The 21762-nt window shown below is 52.5% G+C and overlaps 1 protein-coding gene across 1 annotated transcript in view; it reads left to right on the top strand.

Moving 5' to 3' along the window:
- Positions 1 to 20004, top strand: part of RBPMS (RNA binding protein, mRNA processing factor) — a 187210-nt gene extending 167206 nt beyond the window's left edge. Inside the window, exons 7-9 of the mRNA XM_029226242.1 lie at positions 7607 to 7676; positions 13948 to 14049; positions 19890 to 20004. Coding sequence (XP_029082075.1) covers positions 7607 to 7669 — 63 coding nt within the window. The 3' untranslated portion in view covers positions 7670 to 7676; positions 13948 to 14049; positions 19890 to 20004. The remainder of the gene's footprint in view (positions 1 to 7606; positions 7677 to 13947; positions 14050 to 19889) is intronic.
- Positions 20005 to 21762: the final 1758 nt, after the last annotated feature.

Here is a 21762-nt window from a genome sequence, read left to right as displayed (position 1 = left end):
GCACTTAACAGGGTGCCTGGCGCACAGTAAGGGCTTAGAAAGCGTTAGCCTTTTAAGGAGCATTTGAATCTTCAAGGAGAAGAAAGCCCAGGACTGGCTACCCACGAAGCTGTGCTAGTTCAAGCACTAAGGACATCGAGCATGTCTTGACACTCATGGGGCCGCAGGGTCCTCAGGGCTGCAGCCAAATGAAAGACCAGAGGCTGGAAAGAGTGAATGAGGAATAGGGGAGCAAGATGAGGCCTCGAATGACAGCCACCGACGTCACCGAGCGACGGCACCTGCCCTGCATCCAGCGGTGCAGTCTCTGCAGCTTGTGCCAGCACTGGGAGAACTTGTCCCCCGGAGGAAGTCCCTACAGCCAGGCCCGGACACGCCTGTCGGAAGAAAACCTGTCCCTGACAGGAAATAGATCGAGAGTGGGAAACAGCTGGACTCCCAGAGAGACCAAGTGGTTCGTGTGTGTTGCTTCACTCAGAGCTGTTGTCCCTGAACTCTCCAGCTGCTGGTCACCCGGTCTGTTCATCCCTGGGCTTTCTAGCTCGTTCTTCCTACAGTCCTTCCACTAGGGTTCTGCCCAGCCTCATTTCCAGGCGATGGGGTTACATTTTGTGCCTTGGGGGCAGATTATTCTCGTCGTAGTCCTGAGGCTGAACCAACCCCCAGGGGGGCCAACTCCTGGCCAAGCAAATTCTCTGTCCCTTTTTACCCTCTCTGTCCCATCCGTCCCTTCCCTCCACTCCTCTTGCTGTCTGGTATTTGAAGAACTAAGGATCCTCTTAATAAAGCAGCGACACAAACCTTGACCCCGTCCTCACTGGCCTCTCAGAAGCAGTGCAGAGCCATTCTTCCAGAGTTGTTGGGTCTAGTTGTTCCTTTGGCCAGAGCTGCTGCTACGCCACTGAGGCCCAGCCTTCCCCATACTGGGCGGCTTTCCTGACTGGGGGGCGGCAGCAGGATTGCCTTCGTTTGGTGCGCTGTGTTTTCCAGGTTTCTTAAGCGTGTTCCGTTTGCTCCTGTAAAGGTACGCTCCCTAGATGCTGTGTGTGTTCTCCCCGACCTCACGAGCAGGGAGAGCCTGTCCCCGAGTCTCAGTGAGTCTCCCCTGTAAGTGCTGTCTGCGAGCCTGCCTCCCCTTTGGGATTCTTGACTGCTGAGCCGTCCGCCCATACAGCAGGATGTGCCGAGGGCCTGGCATGTAATTAATAGGGCCCTCAGTGTTTAAAATCCAGCAGGTCGAATTTTAGTGACAATTTCCATCCGTTCTGCTAACTTTGGGATTTTAGGCAAGCTTGTTTGTTTGTTTGTAACCTCCCTGAGCCTCAGTTTCCTCATCTATAAGGAGGAAGAATGAACGCTTGTTCTCTGGGGTTACTTTGAGGGAAAGAGTAAAGCGCTTGGCATAGAGTAGTAATTACTGATAAAATAGCTCTTTCATTTCTTTTTCTTTTCTTTCTTGTTTTTTGGGGTGGGGGGATCAGAACTTCAGGCGTGACCCAGAGGCTCCAGGGCACCTTTGTAGCTTAAGAAGCAGTTAGGCTGCAGGGACTCAGGACTGGTACCCCGCCAGCAGAAACCTGAGGGTCCAGGCTTCACTCTTCGGTAAAGAAGAAGAGAAGCAGCTGGGGCCGGGCCAGGAGGGCAGCCTGTCGCTGTGGTGTGAGCTGAGGGGAGGCTCAGGTGGGGTCAGCTGGCCGTCCACCCAGGGTGTTTGGTCTCCTTTGGTGGGAATAGTCACCCAGATACCATCTGAAAGCACGTGAATTCTAACTGCTTCGGAAACAAAACCAAGGCTACAGAGAAACTTTGGAAATGTAAAATGTAGCCTCCGTAAAAAGAAAGTGAACTCCGTGAAGAAAACCAATTGTGACAGGGGTAAAAAGGAAAATCAGCTCCAAATGGGATCATGTTTTATTCAAGATTTGTGCTGCCAGTGGGCAAGGCCAGAACTTGGATGGCAAAGTGGGACAACCCAACTTCAAGACTCATCCACTCTGCCACGAAGTGCTTCTCGCTTCACCGAGCTCGGCTCCTGGAGAATCTCTAATGGCCCTTGATAGCAAACAGAGTTAAAAATTAACAGTCTGACAAAATTAAAAATGGATGACAAGCAACCACTGTGGACTTAATCTGACACAGGGTGTTACATGCTTGGGTGCCCTCGACCCGAGTGGCGTCTTGAGTGAATTTCTGGGATGTCTGAGCACATTTCACCTGCCTGTTTGGAAGCAAGAGCCTGGTTTGTGCTTGGGACAGATGGGGAAAGAGTCTAAAAGCCCAAGAGAGAAAATTAATCCTGAAGGCTTATGTTTAATTAAGCCCAGCCTTGATTGCTCTTAGCGGGAGGTACTCACAGGCCTAGGACCTTGCTTTTGAGGTCTAGACCTTGTCGCTGCCTGGGCTCAAACCTCAGCACCGTCCCACCATTCAGACTGGGAGATCAGGCGGGGTCACGGGGTTGGGCTGGGACGTGGCCTTCTCCCCAGCTCTCCGGGTGGGTCGGATGGCAAACTTAAACCTTTGAACCGGTTCCTGTAAACCTTGACATTTTGTCTAGGTGTTGGCAACTTGTTTAATTGCCCTAGGCAAGGAGTACTAGGTGCTAAACAAGTAGCGTAAAGAATGCTGGTTGCATTTCGTGTCCTCCTTGTCTGCTAAGAAAGAGTGTGAGGGGGCAGAGGGGACCGGTGGGTGTGGATGTCCCTTTAGAGGGTGATCTTCACGGGCCTCATTTCATGAAGTAGAGGAATTCCTGGAAAGCGTTCTTCCAGCTTGGGTGAATGCTTTATTAGAAATTGGGAGGATTGCTATTTAAAAGAACCCTATAATTGGTCCCATAAAGAGGGTCATCTTTTTTGTATTGCAATTACCACTCCAGTCTATTTGGTGAGTTTGGAGTTTTTTGGACCAGAGTGTGCTTCTGCCTTGGCAGCCTCTCCTCAGCCTGGCAGCCTGCAACGAAGTTTGCCGTGGGACCTGACATGCTTTATTTGGTGATGCTGCGTAAGAGCGGATCCTTAGAGCTGGGAGTCAGTGGGGCAGAGTTGCTTATAATTAAAATGTGTGAGTGGCTGGCGGCCAGTGGCTCAATGCTGGGAAGGCCCTGGCAGGGTATTCAGGGCTCCTTCTTGGGGACAGTGGTGGGAACCTGCCTAAGAATATCCATGCCTTAAAAAGGAGAGGAAGCTTCGTTCTGACTGTGGTGCTGGGAAATCTGCATTCAGGTACAGCACCTGCATTAGGAAAGGTAAGAATATCTTCACTGCTCCTGATAGATTAGACATCCAGGGTACCAGCTGGTCTGGTGATTGTCTTCCAGTCCTAATTAGTTTTGTTAAGAGCTGGGAACTTGGATGCTGTGTCAGCGTGCCTCAGCCTCCTGGATCCACCATATGTCACCACTGGAAGGGGCCTTCCAGACCAGCGTTTCTCAACACTTCTGTGTAATTCAAAAGATTACGTGATCAGATACACTTGAGAAACCCAGGATTAAATCAGGTCAAACAGGTTTGTTTAAACTTCTCAGAGCCTTTAATGTGCTAATGTGTATCTAGAATCTGCTGAGACTGTGCATTTTTCTCTCAAACGTACTTGACTGCAGAGCATCTCACTTCTTCTGGACACACTTTTGGAAACCTGTTCAAGAGCAGTGTCTCTCAAACTGGAGCATACATATGCATCATCAACTCCTGGAGGACTCGTTAAATGCAGGTGCTTGGGCCCTACCCCTGCAGTTTCTGCATCTCTGATATATGTCCCAGGTGATGCTGGGGGTCAAGGGACCACACTCTTGAGAACCACTGGTCTAGACTTGTCCCTTTATTCCACAGAGAAGAACATTGCGAAACCAAGGGGTATCTGTTAAGGGTAGTTGCCATGAGTTGAGCCAGCTGCCTGGTAAGCACTTCTCATGACTGTTTCCAAAGGCATGTGGGATGATGGGAGTCATCACTACTCGGGGATAGTACAGTGTACATGATTACCCTTTCGGTACTTTACACTGTGCTCCCCACAAACCACTGTACGGGGGCCAGTGCATCAGGCAGGGCTCCCACCCTGGAGCCCAGTCAGGGTTTCCTGTCCTTGGCAACACTACCGGGGACATGAAGTTTATGTATTTTAATCCTCTGGGCCTTAGTTTCCTCATCTACAAATGGAAGAGGATGGGAATTATCTCTATGGGTTCCTTCTCCTCTCTCTAGCGCTCCACTTTATCTTTGCTCTGAGTCATTTCTTTTTCTGGCTGCCCTCCTGTCTGTCACCAGTCTGTCCCCAGTCACAGGAGCTGGTACGAGGCTGAGGTGATGGAGACTTCAGTGTTACCCTTGCAGGGCCACTGCATTTGAGAGCAGCGTTCCTGCAGAAGTGTCATGGTGGCATCCTAGTGTGGGCCCTGGATAGTGAATCGTGACAGTAATAGCTGTCGGCGTTATGAAGCTCTGGGGGAAGGGTCCCAGCGTCTTCTGTGTTGCTTATTCATTTATATGTCACAGTTTCTGTGATAGGCTTCGCAGTCTCTGGCACAGAGTAAAGATCAGTGTTAGCTTGGACCGTAGGAATGATGTTAGAGGCTCCTGCAGGGATTTCTGAGGCCCCTGGAATTGCATACAAGGTTGTGAGCGTGCAGTTGTGTATGTGTGATTGAGCACACGTGCATTTTTCTGCAGACAGGACCGTTGCCTTACAAGGGTGGTCAGCTGCGTAGACTGCATCCCTGCTGGATTGTCCCTGGAGCTGGAGTCGGGGAATCATGGGTCTCCCCGGTGTTTGTGACGCATCTAAGTAGCCCCTAGGCATTGGGCAGGAGTGGCCGCGAGTGACCTGGGGCCAAAAACCACAGCAGAAGAGCAGCCTGAGTGGGTGTTGCGGAAGAACCGTGTTTTCCCAGACAGCGGTGATTAGCACAGAGCAGCGTCTTCCCCGGGGCTGGCTGCCTGAGCTCGGCTTTGCCCAGTGAGTTCTGCTGCTCTGCGCTCTGCGGGCCCAGGGCCAGTGCTGATGAGAAATGCGGGCTCGGCCACCTGCCTTCTGAGGAAGCGGCCTCACAGAGCCGACGCAGGCAGGCGCGGTGGTGTCCAGACGTGGGGCGCGAGAGGGATGGATCTCGGGGCCCGTCTGCTGCGTGGCCGCTACACCCTCCCTGAGAATCAGCCAGTGGGCCGACTTCACCTCTGCTCGGCCGAGCGCATCTTACGCCGGAGCCCGGGGCTCAGCATCCGCCGGCCCGCCCGGGGAGAGTGCGAGGCCGTGTGTGCGTGGAGAGGCTGGAGCGGGCGTGCAGGGCGGGAGGGGCTTCACCTGCATCGAAGCGAGGCCCCTGCCAGCCACTCTGCGGCTCTCCCCTCCTCGGGCAGCCCCTGTCCCGTGCCTCCTCCGTTGACCACCAACGCGTCTTGGCCTCCTTGGGCTCAGCGCTCCCGCCCCGCACCCGGCAGCACCCGGGCAGCACCAGCCGTCACCACCGCGCTCCCCCGACCCCGGTGCGCACGGACCCGTCCCCTCCAGTGTGTGCTTAGGTTCCAAGTCCCCACCCCATCCTTTACCACCTGTCTCGGGAAGGCAGCTCCACCTCTGCCCTTTGCTTAGTGAGCAAGTGGATTCAGATGCCCAAAGCCGTAAGCCATGGGTAGGTATGAGTTTTTTCTTTGAGTCTCTTCCTCCCCTCCCTCCCTTCTGCCCTCTGCCCCTCCTCCCCTGTACTCTACCCTCCCTCTCCCTTCCCGGCCTCCTGCCTCCACACGTCCCCTCTTTCTTTCTCTCCCTTTGCCCTGCCTACCCCCCTAAGTTCCCCCCGTGACATGTATTTAGCCTACCTGCATGCAGTGTTTTTGGTCCCCGTCCCCTTAATTGCTATGAGTGTTGAAAGGACTCTGGCTCTGTCTTAAATGAGCTTCAGTACCAGCTGGTGGCTCCCAAGGAATACAGCTCTGCCCTCTGCCAACGCGGGGGCCCACTTTGGCTGGTAAACTGATTTCTAGTCATATCTGATGTGCTGCTCCGGCGGGTCTCTAAGGCACAGCCGGCCCAGCCGTTTCCCCGAAATGGAGTCCTGGTGTAGGCAGAAGCTGCACCCTGGTCCTATGAAGCCTCCTGAGTAAGTGAGGCCAGACACCTCTCCTCCCAGGTGGGACAGAGTGCCCCAGTGTGGCCCCTCTCCCTGCAGTGACAGCCAGAGGGAAGTAGCCGCTCTGTGAAGGAGGCCCATGGGGTCAAAGGGAACTCCACGCACTTGTACATGTGGACCAGGGGGAGAGGCCAGGGGTACTACGTGGGCTCTCCCGGGCCCATTCCTAGACAGCCCAGGTTTTGGAATCAAGTTAGAGCTGGTGGAGCCTGAGCCCCGGATTCTGACCCAGCCCCGAGCCCACTGGGCTCTGTGACCATGGTGGACATCATTCAGAAAACCCAGCCCTCAGCTGATTTCCCCACCTGTACAAGTCAGGTAAGATGAGGCGGAAGGTCTCCATCAGTGCCCTAGGCCCCCTGCACCTCTGCGTCAGCCAGACTGCTGCTTCATCTGTTTACGCTCTGGAGACGTGAATGAGATGCCATGTGAAAAAGGGGTTCTGCTGCGGATTTTCTCTCATTAAACTACGGAAGTTGATTTGCCAGGGTAAAATTCCTCCCAGCATCACATTCCACTCTAGAAACGTTCTCACGTGAACCGGTTTGGGCCAGACCCAAGTAAAGAGCGGTCTTCCTCCTGCCATGCTTGGGCGTATGCCACCTCCCTGTGCTGGCAGCCTCCCCCTTCGCTGTAATCTGCTCTCCCGCCACCACGCCCAGCGCTGCTTCCTGTGTTGCTCACAGGCCGGCGGGGAGGTCGTCCCCCTTCGGTGTAAACAGACACAGCGGTAAACGGGCATCTCTCGCCTCTGTCCAAAGGCTCAGGGTCAAAACTGACGGTGCCAATAGATGGACATCTGTCGAAGCCATAGTGCACTCGCCCTTTTGTTTGTTTTTTCACATTCTCCTCATTACAGGATGGGGACATTCTGCCAGTGCACAGAGCATCACCATCCATTTGTGTTTGGGGCTGGCCTTTCATTTTGGAAACCTAATGGGGGCGGTGGGGCTCAGCAGAGTGAGCAGACAGACACCCCGCAGGGCCAAGAGGCCAGGACCCTTTCTAAAAGAATAGGAGCAGAGTCTCAAAAGGCTTCCTGGCCAGACCACTGGCATGGATGGTGTCGGGAAGCATCCCTTCCTTATCAAAGCTGATACGTGTTGCCACAGGCTACTCAGAAAGCCATTAGGCAGCCTGGCCCCCAGCCTAGGTGCTGCTGAGTGAGCATGGAAAAGGGGGCTCGCTGGGCCAGATTTTAGCCCAGCAGTGGCTGTTAGCGGAGAAGGAAGCTGGGAGCGGGGCAGCTGCTGGACCCCGGCTGCTCCGTGAGAGCTTGGTCCTGCGGAGGATTCCTCAGGATGCGGCTCCAATGCTTTCCAGCCCCTGGGGGGGAGGGCTGCCCGTGGGCAAGGATGAGTGGGCGCTGCCTGGGGACAGTAAAGGGGGCAGTAGCCCAGCAGGATGCCCTGTGAGGAGTGTGGATGTACGGGCGGGCAGGGGGCGCCCTGGTTCACACCTTCTCCCCTTGTGTCTTTCCAGATGCGCTGGCTCCCTCCCTCCGAGGCTACTTCTCAGGGCTGGAAGTCCCGTCAGTTCTGCTGAATCCCATGTAAGTACTTGGTTTCAATGAGAACTGTGTCCAGTGCCTGGACGAGCCCAGACCAGAGCAGACGTTTGATAACTGGGTGGCTGTCATCCTGCCTCAGCGCCTACTCCTGGGCTTGTCCATGCTTGTTAACAGTCACCCGACAAACTCCTTGTGGCCCAGAGAGTTCCGGGGTTTATTTTGCACAGGCAAGTTGCCCTGTTGACCTGAAGTTTCAGTTGGTGGCTCATGTCACCTTCATTTCAATTACCAGGGGAACCGCTGAGTGCAGATTTCAGTTACTGAAGTTCTTAGCACCGTAAAAGGTCAGCGCTTCCAGGGGGCTCCGGTCCTAGGTCAGAAGGAAGGGCCTCACCAAACAGAAGGATTAGTGTTGGGTGTCAGTACCAGAAATCCCACACAGGAGCATCGGAGAGGCCAGTCAACCCACACCCCGACCAGTCAGGATTCTTTCTCTGGCCCTGGCAATAAGTAAGTCAAAGGATGACACTTTTGTACTTTAAGACATCAACTTCAATAAGTTAGGATTGTACCTTTTCTTCCCCTAAGCTGACATATTTCTGAGTGTGGTCAAAGAGCACTTGGCCTCAGGTGTAACCGTGGACAGAGACTTAACACGCTTCTAAGGTCGGAGTTAAAAAGATTTTTTACCAAACGATTCTCAGAGCCTTTATAACAATATGAGCATCGTGAATCTTGAAGATTAGGAAACTCTAGGATGCAGTAGTTTTCAAACTTATTTGAGACCAGGAAACCCTTTTCTCGCACAATCTTAGGAGACTAATGTTTTACATAGCACACACCTTGGGAAACCGTGCCCTCACCTCTTATCCAGAACCTACACCAGGGGCACCCATACGTATAACCCTTGGACCAGGAGTTACCTGTTAACACTTGTCACTAATATGTGATTACAGGGGGAAAACCAGGATTCTTTCCTTAAAACTACTTGTATTTGTCCCTTATTCTGAAATTGTTCTTCTCTGTGTGTTAAAGTACCCTTTTAAAATGAAATGGTAATGTTAGTGACAGTGTGTTTCCAATGTCCTTTCTTAGAAAGGTGAAGTCAGCCGTCCGTGCTAGACACCTAAAATGTTCTTTAAAATGTTTTACTATTGTGTGAAATCTTAGTTTGCTATTTAAGGGTGACTTTTTTCTCCCTGAAAATATAAATTTTAAGCTTTTGAGGTATATTCTGGAGTCCCTTTAAGTCCAGAATTTCCTAAGTCCATGCTCCATGTCCATATGCCCATAATTAATTTTTAAATTTGATTGATGTATCCCCGGCCATTGTTTCCTTGTTCCGAAAAGCCTTCGGCGTTTGTTGTGTGGGAACCTTCTCCGTTACTGGATGACGCTGGTCTAGCGCTGTCGTGTTATACGGCTCCGGAAGGCACTGTTCCCAGGTACCTCTCTGTGACAGTGTTTATCTCTTAATTCTTGGAGGCTGGTAGGTATTCACCTAGAGGTGTCTAGGGTAAGAAAGCTGGAAATTCTGAAGCCCGTGAAAGAGTTCATGGGGTGAAATGTAGATCTGGCATGTTTTGCAGAAGCTGGTAGTTGAGGAAATGAATGAAATCGGAGGCGAGGTCGGTGGGACAGAACCTGGAGGCTCTCCTGGATGCAAAGGGTCCGCTTGTTGAGAGTGAAGAGTGACCAGGGACAGGGGCGGCACGGCGCCCGGGGAGGGCAGTGTTGAGCTGCCTGTTCTGCAGCGTCAAATGCTGTAGGAAAGCTGAGTAAGATTTTGGCAGTTCCAGTTGGCAAAAGATGGTGGTGGCATAGGGCCCAAGGAAAGAGAAGGCAGGATTGGTAAGCAGTCGAAGAGATCTACCTCCATTCCCCAGAGATCTAGAGGCGGCGTGGCTACCAGAGAAGGGCCAGCAGTTGCTCCCCGCTGCCCTGGAAGTATGGCTTCTGAAATACTGTAGGATCTGCATAAAGATGTAATGTCTCCTGTGGGTGCATCATTGTTCTGAGATAAACTTGGGCCATGGGCCAGGCTCCTTCCTTGGGGTCTGAAGGGAGTTGGGGAGAGGAGGTAGTTCGGGAGGAGGATAGATCACCGAACTCATTACACTGCACTTGGGGTTGGGACTGCAGTCTCCCATCCTGCCTGAGGTTAGACCAGCTCAGTGTGGCTCCATTACCCAGGCTCCTTCTCGTCTCTTGGATCAAGTCCTTTCCAAGACAGTTAATAATCCAGGCTGTGTAATCTTAAGGAGACGTAAGTGAGAACTGAAAACAGTGGTGCTGATGAAATAACAAACATTTGAGAGCAAGATGAGTCTCCAGAAAAGGGCAAGTGAAGGGTAAGTGCCACCAGTGGAACCGCTGGCCCACGTGGCCTTCCTGTACTCAGTGGAAGGGGCTTTCTTCCCCCCTGGAAAGATGGCACCGGAATAGGGGCAGGAGTGACATTGGTATCAGACATAAGGACCTGTACGCAGACCGGCGTCACTTCTGATGTGTGGAACGTCAGGGCTGCCTCCTCCTGGATCCTGAACATTCCAGGCCTGTTCTCCCGGAGGTCCTTCAGGGATTTTTAATTGACCCACTCTGAGCACTTATTTCTAAAGGGAAATCAGTGACTAGACTAGAAAAGTAAACAAGCTCTTTATTCTTTAAACGTGCGTTATTTATCTACTATATGGTAGATATAAAAATGTGTGAGGGCTTCCCTGGTGGCACAGTGGTTGAGAGTCCACCTGCCGATGCAGGGGACACGGGTTCGTGCCCCGGTCCGGGAAGATCCCGCATGCCGCGGAGCGGCTGGGCCCGTGAGCCATGGCCGCTGAGCCTGCGCGTCCGGAGCCTGTGCTCCGCAACTAGAGGCCACAACAGTGAGAGGCCCGCGTACCGCAAAAAAAAAATGTGTGAAACTAGGCCTGTGCCCCTGAAGAGCTTCAGTTCTAAGGGGCAAGAGCCATGGACACACGTTTTAAAGAGAAAGGAGAATTATTGCCCAGGATGCTCCAAAGAGAGGAGCGCTCCAAAGGATGTGGGTGTGCGTGCGGACCGCCATCAGCGGCATAAGTAAGGCCACCAGAAGGGTGGTCGTCAGAGGGGTGGGTGTTACGTTTTAATTTGTTCAACATCTTGCTTGACAGACGGTGTTCAGTCTGGTTACAACGTGTGCACATCACTACAGAGTTTTGCTAATGGGTCAGCCATGTGGCCGAGAACCCCAGGAAACACAGTAACGATTGGCAGTGATCAATTTCCCAGATGGGTTGAGGATAGAAAAGCATGAGCAACTCTGCAGTCACTCCTTACAAGGAATAAGGGTTACGCAGTCTTCCTGGTTGGGTATCCAAATGTAGTTAAATAAATCAGAAAAAAGAGGGGAGAAAGAATTAGAGTTGGAGTGGACGTGGGAGGGTGTTCTTAAAGAACTCATGAAATTTCCCTGGCCGGGGACCGAGACCACAGCATAGAAATTATAAGCACGTGTAGTCACAGCCTCACCGAACTAAAGGAGAACATGGCAAGGGATAAGAATTTGAACCTGTTTGTTCCTCTTGTTTAGTTTTGGGGAGGAATGGCCTAGTCTGTCTTTGGCTGTGAGCACAAGCGCCTTGGGGATGCGGCCACGATCCGGAGAGCCCCAGCTGCTGGATGTCCAGGCAGCAGCACTTAGAGCTTAGCGGGGTGGGAAGGGCAGAGTCTTCATGGAAGCCCAGACAGCTGCTGTGGCTTCAGGCACTCACCCCCTGCCTTCTGCCTAGAAGAGGCCCCAGGGTCCTTCCCTTGTCTTCTATGAACCAAGGTCTTTCAGTCACACGTAAGGCGATTGACACAATACATATTCAGTGACCATCTGCGGGATATAAGGTACTGTTCTGGGCGTTGCAGATACAACAGTGGACAGAAGCAGACAAAACCCTTGACTTGGTGGAGGTGACATTCTGTAACAGGGAGAAGAGTAATAAAATACTAAAGTAAACAGTAGGTCGGGTGGTGAGAAGGGCTAATGGAAAAATGCCAATCAAGGAAAGACGGCGACTGTGAGGGGTCAGCAGATGCTTCCCTGCACACGGGAGCAGAGATGAAAGCTCTCCCAGATTTATATGGGGTTCTTTTTTCAGAACAGACCTCACTTTACTCAAGCTTAGAGGACAGTTTAACTTCTCTGTTCCTCTTCTCCCCTCCCTTTTGCTACATCCAAGTGAACAGGCTTGGGCTGGGTGGGGCTTGAAGGCAGCGCTGGCAGAAGGTGCCCGGCGGCCCGAGTGGATGAGCCCTTCCCTGAGAGGGGTCTCCACGTGCCCTGGTTCTGATTCCCTCACCCTGAGCCCCGGGGTCTGTTTTGCTTCCCGTGTGAGTCAGAAAGTAGGGACGGGCCTGAGAACCTGCCTCCTGCCAGGTACTGGGGTGGTGGCGTCCCTTCCAGCTTTCTGCTAACCACCTCCTAGCACCTGCTGAGCCATGTGCCAACCAGGACTCTTGTGACAGCCAGCACAGTCAGCTGTGGCTCCCCCTTCACCCGTGGTCTATTCTGTGAGTCTGGCTGGGACACGGAGGCCCCCGAGCTCGTGCACCAGGGAGCTGCCTGCCCGGCCCCTGGTGGAAGGTCACAGATCGCGGCCGCATGTTAAGATCAGGACACTGAGCCTCGGCGTTTCCGCAGTCGCAGGGCAGGGCCACCTACAGGAGCCGACCGTCCACTGCCATCAGCTCTCTGAGTGGCTGAAAGGAGAGCTTCAGAAGGCCGGCGTGTGCTACATAGAGGTGAACACGTTGGGACTCCCCTCTGGTGTTTTGTGTTCTTTGGGGAGTCCGCTCCCGGGGTCTCTGCAAAGCAGACTCTGGCCCATGTGTTCTCTCTGCCCACCCGGTGAGCCCGGCGTGCGGACAAGTGTTGTTGATACAGTAACTGCAAAGAGTGGCTTGCTGATAAAACCCTAGTCTCCCAGAACCCGGGCCCAGAAGCCAGGGTCCCAGGACTCCTAAACCACCAGTCCTCAGTCCTCCCGACTAGCTTCAGCCCAGAGGCTGAGAGGAATCTGGTCATCAGTGTGATTTCCTAAACGACAAGCATCCTAAAAAGGCAGCCTTGGTCTGGCCGCCCCAGGAGGCACCCTGGGTCTGCAGGCACACCCTCCCTCCCTCCTTGCCTGTGCCCGGCAAGTGTGGACACGGTCGGGGAAACTTGGGTCAGATGATAGGTTTTGTTTCCAGGGGTGAACATTTATTTTTCTGTCCTCAACCCAACTTCTACCAGGAGACTAGAATCACATCTACTCATCTTTCAATGTTTTTATAGTGAAATTCTGGGGAAAACTTTTTTTTTTTTTTCCTGACTCTGAGAAGAGAGATGTCCTGGGAAGGCGATCTTTCCTTCAGCCTGCCGCATCACCCCAGAGGCCGTCTGAGCGCAGGGCATGGTCTCCCTGCAGCATCCCGGGGCAGCTTTCCACAGCACATCGTACGCTCCTGTCCACAAAGCCCTGTGCGCCAGAAGCAGGTTCTCTGTCCCGGGAAGGAGAGCAGTGCTGAAGACTTGAGGAATGTTAGCGGGGAATCGGGCACCGGTGTCCATGTGCTGGGCGAAGGCCTGCCTTCCTCAGCACCAGGAATTCTTGATGAAAGCAGCCAGCTCGGAGGCAGCCATGCCTGCAGGAAGAATATTAAAAATGTGTTGCTCACTAAGTGTCTTCCTGTCTCAGAATTCTCAGACACTGGGAATAGCAGGGTATGTTCACAAGCGTTAGCTTTTGGGTTTTGTTTCCTAGTAGGTGCCCGGAGCAAAGTCGAGTTCATTGGTGCACGTGATAGCACAGGGTTCTCCTGGAGGGTTGCTTCTGTGGCCTTGGGCTGACCAGAGTTGTCCCTGGGGTCTGGGGTGGCCCCTGGAGTTGGTTAGGTTTCGGGCTGCTCTCGGGGGCCGTCAGATGCCGTGCCTTTCCTCTGTCTAGTCCTGGGGGACGTGTGTGCAGAGGCCCTGCCTGTCTGCCCCCGGGGGGCTTATGCCCTGGTGCTCCTGAAGGGGCACGCTTTTCTCCAGGTGCCCTCCCCACTGGGCTTGCTGCCAGGGAGTCCCTGGGGGGCACCCCGGTCCCCGAGAGCCGCCTCCCGCTGGCTGCACCACGTCCCAGTGAGAGCTCTTCGTGGCACTCCCAGTTGGAGCTTGTCCTCAAGCTCAGCAATGGAGGCCTTTGGTGCTGGTGCCTTTGCCTCGCAGCTCCTTACCCTCGGAACAGGCCCGGGGAAGCCGGCAGCCGGGGTTGCTGTCACCGCGGGTGTTAACGGCTCATCTCTTTCTCCACCCCAGGTTCCAGGTGTGTGATGGTGGCTGCAATCTGTCTTGTGGGTATTAACGCAATCTTCAAGTGGCTCCTGTTCTCGAGCTGTTCTACAAAACTGGAGCGCGCTGGTGAGTTCCAAACTCAGAGACTGAACGGTTCCTCCCAAGAAGCAGCGTGTCCCGGGCAGGGCACGACCGCGTGGAGTGGTGTAGTCGGGACCATCCCACCAGCATCCCCTGTGGGTGGGGCCCCTCCGGGGGCTGCGGTGGGCGCTCGGAGTTGAGACCTGCTGGTGTGGGTGCTCGGGATCGGCATGCGCTCGTCTCCTCCAGCTGCCGTCTGCTGAGGGAAAGTCGTCCCAGGGTAGCAGGTGAGCTCTGCGGGCTCTCAGAGCGCGTCACCCAGCGCTTGGTCCTCACAGCCTTGCTGGGCGAGGCTGTCAACACCTCTCATCCAGCAGTATCCGGGTATGAGGTATTCCATCAAAGGGAACATATATGTGAATGAAGTTTTTCCCTTGAAGCGCTAAGGCTTTTTTTTTTTTAACCATTCTGGTGGAAATCTTCAGATGTAGTGTGTATTTTCCTTTTGATCTGTTAATCCAGTTATACGGAGTATAGTGCAGCCCTTTCTTGATGACTTGGAGACATTCTGAGCCTCTAAAGAAACGGGGCGATTGCCCTTGGGCATGACTGAATTATAATGGAGTCTAAGTGGACTCCTCTAAACTGCGGGGCTTTTCTAGTGGTGAAGATTTTGGTGATTTGTCCGTCTTCTCCGTCGCTACCAGCTGTCACTGCTCAGTTCTTTCACTTCTGGCAGTAAGCGTTGTCTCAGAACAGTCGTGCAGCAGGGTTCCAGGAGGCGACCTGCCTGCTGGGCACCACATGTGGGGCTTCCAGTCTCTTTGGAAAGCTTGACCTAGAACAGCAGGAATGCCAGGGGCAGGCCAGCAGCAGTTATGTCCCAGCCCAAATAAGGTGGCAGATTTCATCCCTGCGAGGGGCCTATAAAGAAAAGATGAGTCATAAAGAGAACAAGATTCCTGCTAAGGGCAGAGAACCAGGCAGTTGGGCCTAGGAGGTCATTACCACATTTGGGGCATAAGTAAGCTCGTGCTCAGAAGACCACCTCTCAGTGCCCCCCAGAGGCGCGTGTAGTGGGCGCGTGCAGCCTGCCCACCCTGCCTGGTTGGGGGGCCGGCATCAGGCACTTGGGGTCTTTTTTCCCACTGATGTCTGTTTCTCACACTAACGAAACTGACCAACAGATAAAGAGTTTTCCACATCACACAGGGCAGCCAAGAGATATCCCACTAGTTCTACAGCCTTCTAATCGATCAGGTTTTCCTCTTCTCATGGTCCTTAACAGAAGTGCCCACAGTATTCTTATGGATATTACCACTCAGTAAAACTGTTTAAAAAGACAAGATCTTGCGCTTTGCTTTCTCTCCTCCTCTGGGGAAATTTAAGGACCAATTAGAAGCCACACATACAATTTTTTAGAAGCAGCTTTAGAGTAGGGATTTTTTATTTTTTTATTATTATTTTTGTTAGTGTAGTAAATCAGCCCAGATCTCAGTAACTGGGGCACACGCGGATGAGCCCTGTCGGGAAGCAGCAGCAGCTGGAGCACGTGGTGACTCTCTGCAGACAGTGGAAGGGCCTGGTGACAGTGGGGAGGAGAACCGGCTCGGTCCTGGGTGGCCCGCGTGGACGGGGTCTTCAGCACTAGCCGTGTTCACGGTGGGGCTTACCAGCCCCAGGCCACCCATCGGTTACAAGAGTGTGGAGGAGGCTTTCCCCTCCCCAGCTCTGAAGTCAGCCAGCACTGCAGAGATAGGCCTGGCCTGTGAGGAGGGAGGATCTCTGGCCCCGAGGGCGGGCCTCCTGAGGGTGAGGGCTGGCGTCCACCCAGGGCCACAGCGGGGGGCGGCCAGCGTGAGCTCGTGTCCGTGGCCAGTGGTGCACTGGTGCAGGGCATGCATCTTTAGAATAGGGAGGAGTTTCTAACCACAGAGGACTGTTCCCTGGAGACTCTATAGACTGTGAAGCTTTTAAAATGTTAGTCTTTGTGTTACAAATTAGTACCAGCATTTGATTTTTCAAAAGTCAAGCTGACAGGTATAAAATGAAAACTAAACCACTCTTATTAAAAACCTTAGTCATATGATGTTGGGATTTGGATGGAAGGGAATATTTCTTACCTGACTTATAGTAAAAATGAATAAATGTTAGAAAAACTCTTGGGGAAAAAATCATTAGTCAAGTATAGATACAAATGGATTGGGGGAAAACAGAAAGAGGATTTTCTTCTTGCTGGGAGAAAACACTCACAAGGCGCTTGGATCAACACACTCTAACTTACCAACCTACCAAGCTGCCTCGGGGAAGAGCAGCCTCTCCTGTGGGTCTCAGCGTTGGCCACCCCCAACCCCACCAGGGCAGCCGGCACCATGACCCATACCCATCGGCAGCTGTCCCCAAGCACTGAGGGACACGCAGTGATCTCCATCAAGGACAGCTGAAATGAACTGGTTTAGAATTGTGTAATATTCCTTAAGACACAGGGAGACACTCTCCATTGTCTTCAAATAGAGACAGTGGTGACCTGCTTCAGACAAGATTTTATACACATTTTCTTCCCTTGTTTATCCCATCACATGCATGTCATAGTTGACCCCCTTTCCGGAAAGGTTCTGTGAGGAGAGTCTGCTCTGTAAACAGAGCCCGACTCTCTCCCACCCCCCATGGTGCTCTGTGTTCCCGGATGTCTTTGCTTTCTGTTTAAAATGTCCTTGTTAATACATTCCAAGGTTTGAACTCCGTTCCTAGCTAAACCCCTTTCCTTGTTTACAGGGATTGAAATAGCCACATTTTGACCTTCTATTCAGTCTGCAACATCTATGGCAATGCGGACGCATTCTTTTCCCATGTGAGAACTGCATTTACCCAGCACAGTTATGGAAAAGCGGAAAAGCTCAGGAAACTATCGACTCTCACCCCTTTGTTTCTTCCCTCCCTGTTCTTTTTCACTTCAAAAGATCCGACTTTCTACGCAGCCTTAGATTAACCAGCCCCGTCCATCTTTCTTCCTGCTCAGGGGCCCAGGAAGGGGACAGAGGACCCTTAAGTCGGGTGTGTTGCTTATCGCCTCAGAAAGCTGGGGCGCCTTCCCAGTCCCCGCATCAGCTTTCTGTAGAGGCCCTGTCAGGGCCGGTGTGCAGAGCCCCACGTGGGCCCCAGGCATAGTCTCCTGGCTCTCAGCCTAGCCTGGGCATTATCAAGGCTGGGGGCCACATCCCATTAATAGCCCATCGTTCCCGTTTCATTTGTCCTAGAGTCCAGGTGTCTGCATTTTTGCTACATGCAAGTGACTTGTGTCTGGAGTAGAGGATGGTGGAGACGGTCTCAGGGAGGGAAGAAATCCTTGTGAAAGCCAAGTAAGTGGCCTGGACCGTGAGAGCTCCAGCCAGGAGATGAGAAAGCCCTGCAGCCTGAAGGGATCAGGAAAGGCTGGAGGAAGTGGTGCTTAAACTGAGTTTTGACAGATAGTAGGGTTTGTGTATGCGGAAATACACTAACAGAAGCGGGGGACGTAAGAATGACTGTGTGGTCTTGTGGAAAATGGATTTTGATGGTTTTGAGGGTCTTGGGGAGGCAGCGGATCTGAGCCAGGTAGCAGGAGGTGCTTTAGGAATTGTCACCTTACTGCCCAAAGCAAAAGGCATGGTCTAGTGGAAACACGTACCAGGAGAGGCGAACCAAGCCGCTGATGGCGGTGTCAGAGTGACCTGAGAGTGCAGGGCGTGTCTGGGACGCATCCGTGTGAAGGCCAAGTGGTGAGTCTTGGTAGAGACGCGTTGCCTTTGAGGTCGTGGCAGAAACGCCCAGGGCAGAGCTGATGGGAATGGGGAGAACTGCCCGGGAGCTGGCAACGTGCACTTGCCTGAAGGTGGCCTTTGAGCTCCGGAGAAGCAAGCAGACCTAGGCCAGGCAGGCCCTGCCTCACCGAGCCAGGGGCTGTAAGAGCTTTGTCCTTCCTAAACTAGTGGGCGGCCCTCTCCAAACCCATGCTCTGTGAGAGGACCCTCAAGTTCCCAGAGCCTACGGGCTGCCCGCTGCTGTCCCCTGTGAGTTGTTCCGAAGTGGGAACTGCTGTTCCTTGGCACTGGTTTCCTGGAATCGACGACATCCACGGCTTCGGTTGCTGGCATGGGGTCAAGTTTGGAATGACGTGGGACTTGTCATTCCAGGCCTGACAAGCCAAGACTGAGGAGGAAGGAAGCTGGCCTCGTCTCCGGGTCCCCAAAGCTGGTTTCCCTCCTCCGTGGACGGACAGAGACTGGCAGGTGGGGGAGGCCCCTTTGGCAGCCAGAGGGCCGCAGATCAGACGCTCATGGGGACTGAGGCTCGTGAGTTCATTAGAGAACGTCAGCTGCTACAGCACCAAAGACCAGGCCTGGCCCTGTGACTCCCCCCATAACCCTGGGCACGTGCATTCCTGCCACCCACCGGGCCTGCTTCAGGCCGTGCACACCTGGGCTGGATCGGGGGTCCTGGTGCCCCACCCCCTGCTGGGTAGAAATCAGGCAGGAGAAGAGATGTAGCTTTCACGAGGGGGGGGGGCTCCTTCTGCTGGCCCTGCTGAGTGTCACAGTACGTGTGACCTGCACCAAAGATGGGGAGTGAAGGGTCCTGGCCCACTTCCATTCCTCCGGCACTGAGCGAGTCTGGGGGGCTGATCCCCACTACTGTGCTGGGCACCAGGGGAAGCAAAGGAATTTTCCTAAAGGAGGTGACCACCTCCTGCTGGACAAATCCTGTACCAGAGAACTCGGAGAAACTGAAGGGAGGACACGGGGAACCTGGCTCCCAGAGCTCGAGTTGGGAACATTTCTAAACCGAAGGGGACACTCGTTATCCTTTCTATAATCGTAACTAAATGATAGCCGAGGACTAATTTAATAGTTACAACAAGCTGAAGAGACAGGTAAGTGTTAACCTGACCTCAGAGAAGAGGTTCTGGATGTCCAGATCCCTACTCTTGAGAGCAGTGTCCTACCTTCTCCCCATGGAGTTTTCCATGGGCCACAGGTTTGTGGTTATTATATTTGGTCTTCTGACTTGTGGCTCATTAGTTTTACCCATTTCTACTGTCAACCAAAAACTAGGCTCTGACAAGATATACTGGGACATAGTTTAGATCCAGCTGGCACTGGATGGATCTGGGTGGAAGAGGAGTGTTCATTAAGATCGTCCAATTAGCTGTGTCTGAAAGAGTTTAACTCAGGGCAGGACAGGGGCTGTTAACAGCAAGGACGGCTTCCTCCCACATACAAAATTCTAGTAGTATATGCTGATTACTTCTACGTATACCTTTCCGGCAATCACAGATTTATGTGAGTCTGACCTGTTGGTAAGATGGCAAGAAAACAAGGGACTGGGGAGTTGGAGAGATGAAAGTAAAATGAGTGACAGAATAAGAGTAGAGCATCTACAATGCAGCCTTCACGTAAGTGAGTAAATCCAGACACAAAGGAGCTGAGAAGTGTTTAAGAAACTCCTGGGACCAGGGCGGGGGTCTGCCAGGGACGAAGTCTAGATGATTGTCCAAAGGCCCTTTATTCTGCCACGAAGCAAAAACAAATATGAACGTTTCCTTGCAGGGGAGGGAGGGCTTGAAAAGATTCTAGTAATAGAAAGATAAACAGAAATTAAATACCCACTCCCCGTGTTTGTAAAGCCAGACCACTGAGCGTCTGGCTTGTGAGTGGTCTTCATCTGGAGGGTCAATGAGGATACTCCGTGTTTACAGAAAGGTGTACACATGCGCCGTTGTAGGGAATCACCAGGAGTCTCTGAGCCGTGGCTTCTATACACTGGTGTCCCGAAACAGCCCCGGGGCTCAGAGGAAGACCACGCACTTGTGAGACCCACTGCCCTTACATGCTTTCTTTCTGTTTCAGGCTGGAACCCGCCCAGTTTTGGTCCCTTCAAGACTCTGCCACAGCCTCTATCACACATCTGTTTTTCTCGAAGAAAAAAAAATACAATAAAAATGTTTTACTCTTTTACACTGTATAATTTGTAAGAAACCGTGTTATTTGTGAACGCATGGTCTGCCATTTCTGTACAGTTTGGAGATATTTTCGAATGAAACATAAAAGATGTCAACGATAAAATCAAGAGAGTGAGTATTTTTATACCAAACATTTTAAGTATGACAGGATGGATGATCTTACACTGGGTTGGATCACAGATTTTGTGCTTGACTTTTGAATGCTTGTAATTTAAAATATCTATTTTTTTCCTCTAAAAGAAACTGCATGTTTAAGGCATGTTTTTAAATATTATCAAAATTTCCAGAATCATGGTGAATGTATAGAAATCTGTTTCCCTGGCCTGAGTCCAGGGTCCATGAGTAACGCAGCGTTAGATGTTAGAACCGCTAGTGCAGTACTCGGGGTTTACTTCCAGGTCTAGTAGGACACCCTGCAAGACGATCAAAGGCCTCCAGGAGCTTCTATCTTAACGGCGGCAGGTTCCCAGCTGGGCAAAGCAGCCTTTCCTTGGTGCACATTCCTCACTTAGAAGAGCCCGGCAGCTCCTGAGGTAACTATACGAACTGTGGGCTGAGTGTTGGGTTTTGCCGTTTTCTTATGTTTTTCTTCTACCAGCACGCTCCTGTGTGTGCCCAGCTGACGCGCGACTCCCCCGGTGAACGTGCTGAGTCTAAGGGGAAGCCTTGGCTTGGGAGGCCAGCCCGGGCCCAGGAGGCAGCCGCCTTTGCCCGGCCCACCTGGCTGCAGTGGGCAGCTCCCATCCCCCAAGTGATTTTGCAAAACATGGGTTGAACTGAGCTGGTGTTCCTGAGCCTTGGCAGCAGCAGGCCAGACACACCACTTAAAACATGATCTTGAATCCCATGTGCTCACTGTGACACTACCTGCCCCATCGGCCCAGGGGGAGGTGTGCAACCAGTGGCGTCTGGAATGAGTACTCGTCAGCTTGCTTCAAGACTCCGTCAAAGCCAGTCAGTCTAGCGTGGTAAGCCGACACTTCCAGAGTCTGTGGCAGCTCACTCTCCCCCTTGTTGGAGAAGAGCCGGGTGTAAAAATATATTGACCTAAGAATTTTTAACTGCTGATATAGCTAAACATGACCGAAAGCTTTCTTACTGATCTGCTCACGCCGTGCTGAAGATTTCGATGTTTTAATGACTATAGTATATATACATGGTTGGTGTCAGGTTTTCTAGTTTCATTATTTTCCATCAGAAGTAAAGAGATCAAGACACTTTTAGAAGCTCATCACCAAAAAAACGAAAGGAGCCAGGGGTGAGGGGCGCTCACCCTCACAATAAATGACAGGAAGGAACGTCCCTGCCACACCCAAGCCCTGCTTAGGGCTTCATCGCCGCCTGGTTCGTGGTGACAGTTCTGTACTCTTGTTTCTAAGGAAAACAGCAACTTCCACCCAGTCTATTATGCTTTTATAAACTGTTTAAAGGTACTTTTCTATTGTCATTTTTAAGAATAAAGTGCTAATTCCAACTGTCACACCACTGCTTGCCATATTCCTTTTTGTAAGACCAACCCAGTGCATCCACACTGCAGACCAGGGAGCAGCGTTTTTGCTCCCATTTTCAGGTCTGGACAGAGCTAAGCACTGGCCCTTGAGCCCAGGACAGAGGGGCTAAGGGAAGAAAGGGGCAGGGATGGGAGAGCCTGGACAGCCCATGCCAAGGCTCTACTGGGGGCGCCTGCTAACTGACGGGACGCAGCGGCCGTGACCAGAGCCTCCCAACCCACAGGAGGGTCGCCGGGGAGACTCACACAC

The sequence above is a fragment of the Monodon monoceros genome, unplaced genomic scaffold, assembly GCF_005190385.1.
Source record: "Monodon monoceros isolate NGI ecotype Baffin Bay Population unplaced genomic scaffold, NGI_Narwhal_1 Super_Scaffold_17, whole genome shotgun sequence".
Classification (NCBI taxonomy): domain Eukaryota; kingdom Metazoa; phylum Chordata; class Mammalia; order Artiodactyla; family Monodontidae; genus Monodon; species Monodon monoceros.
This window is presented reverse-complemented; position numbering and strand designations above follow the sequence as displayed.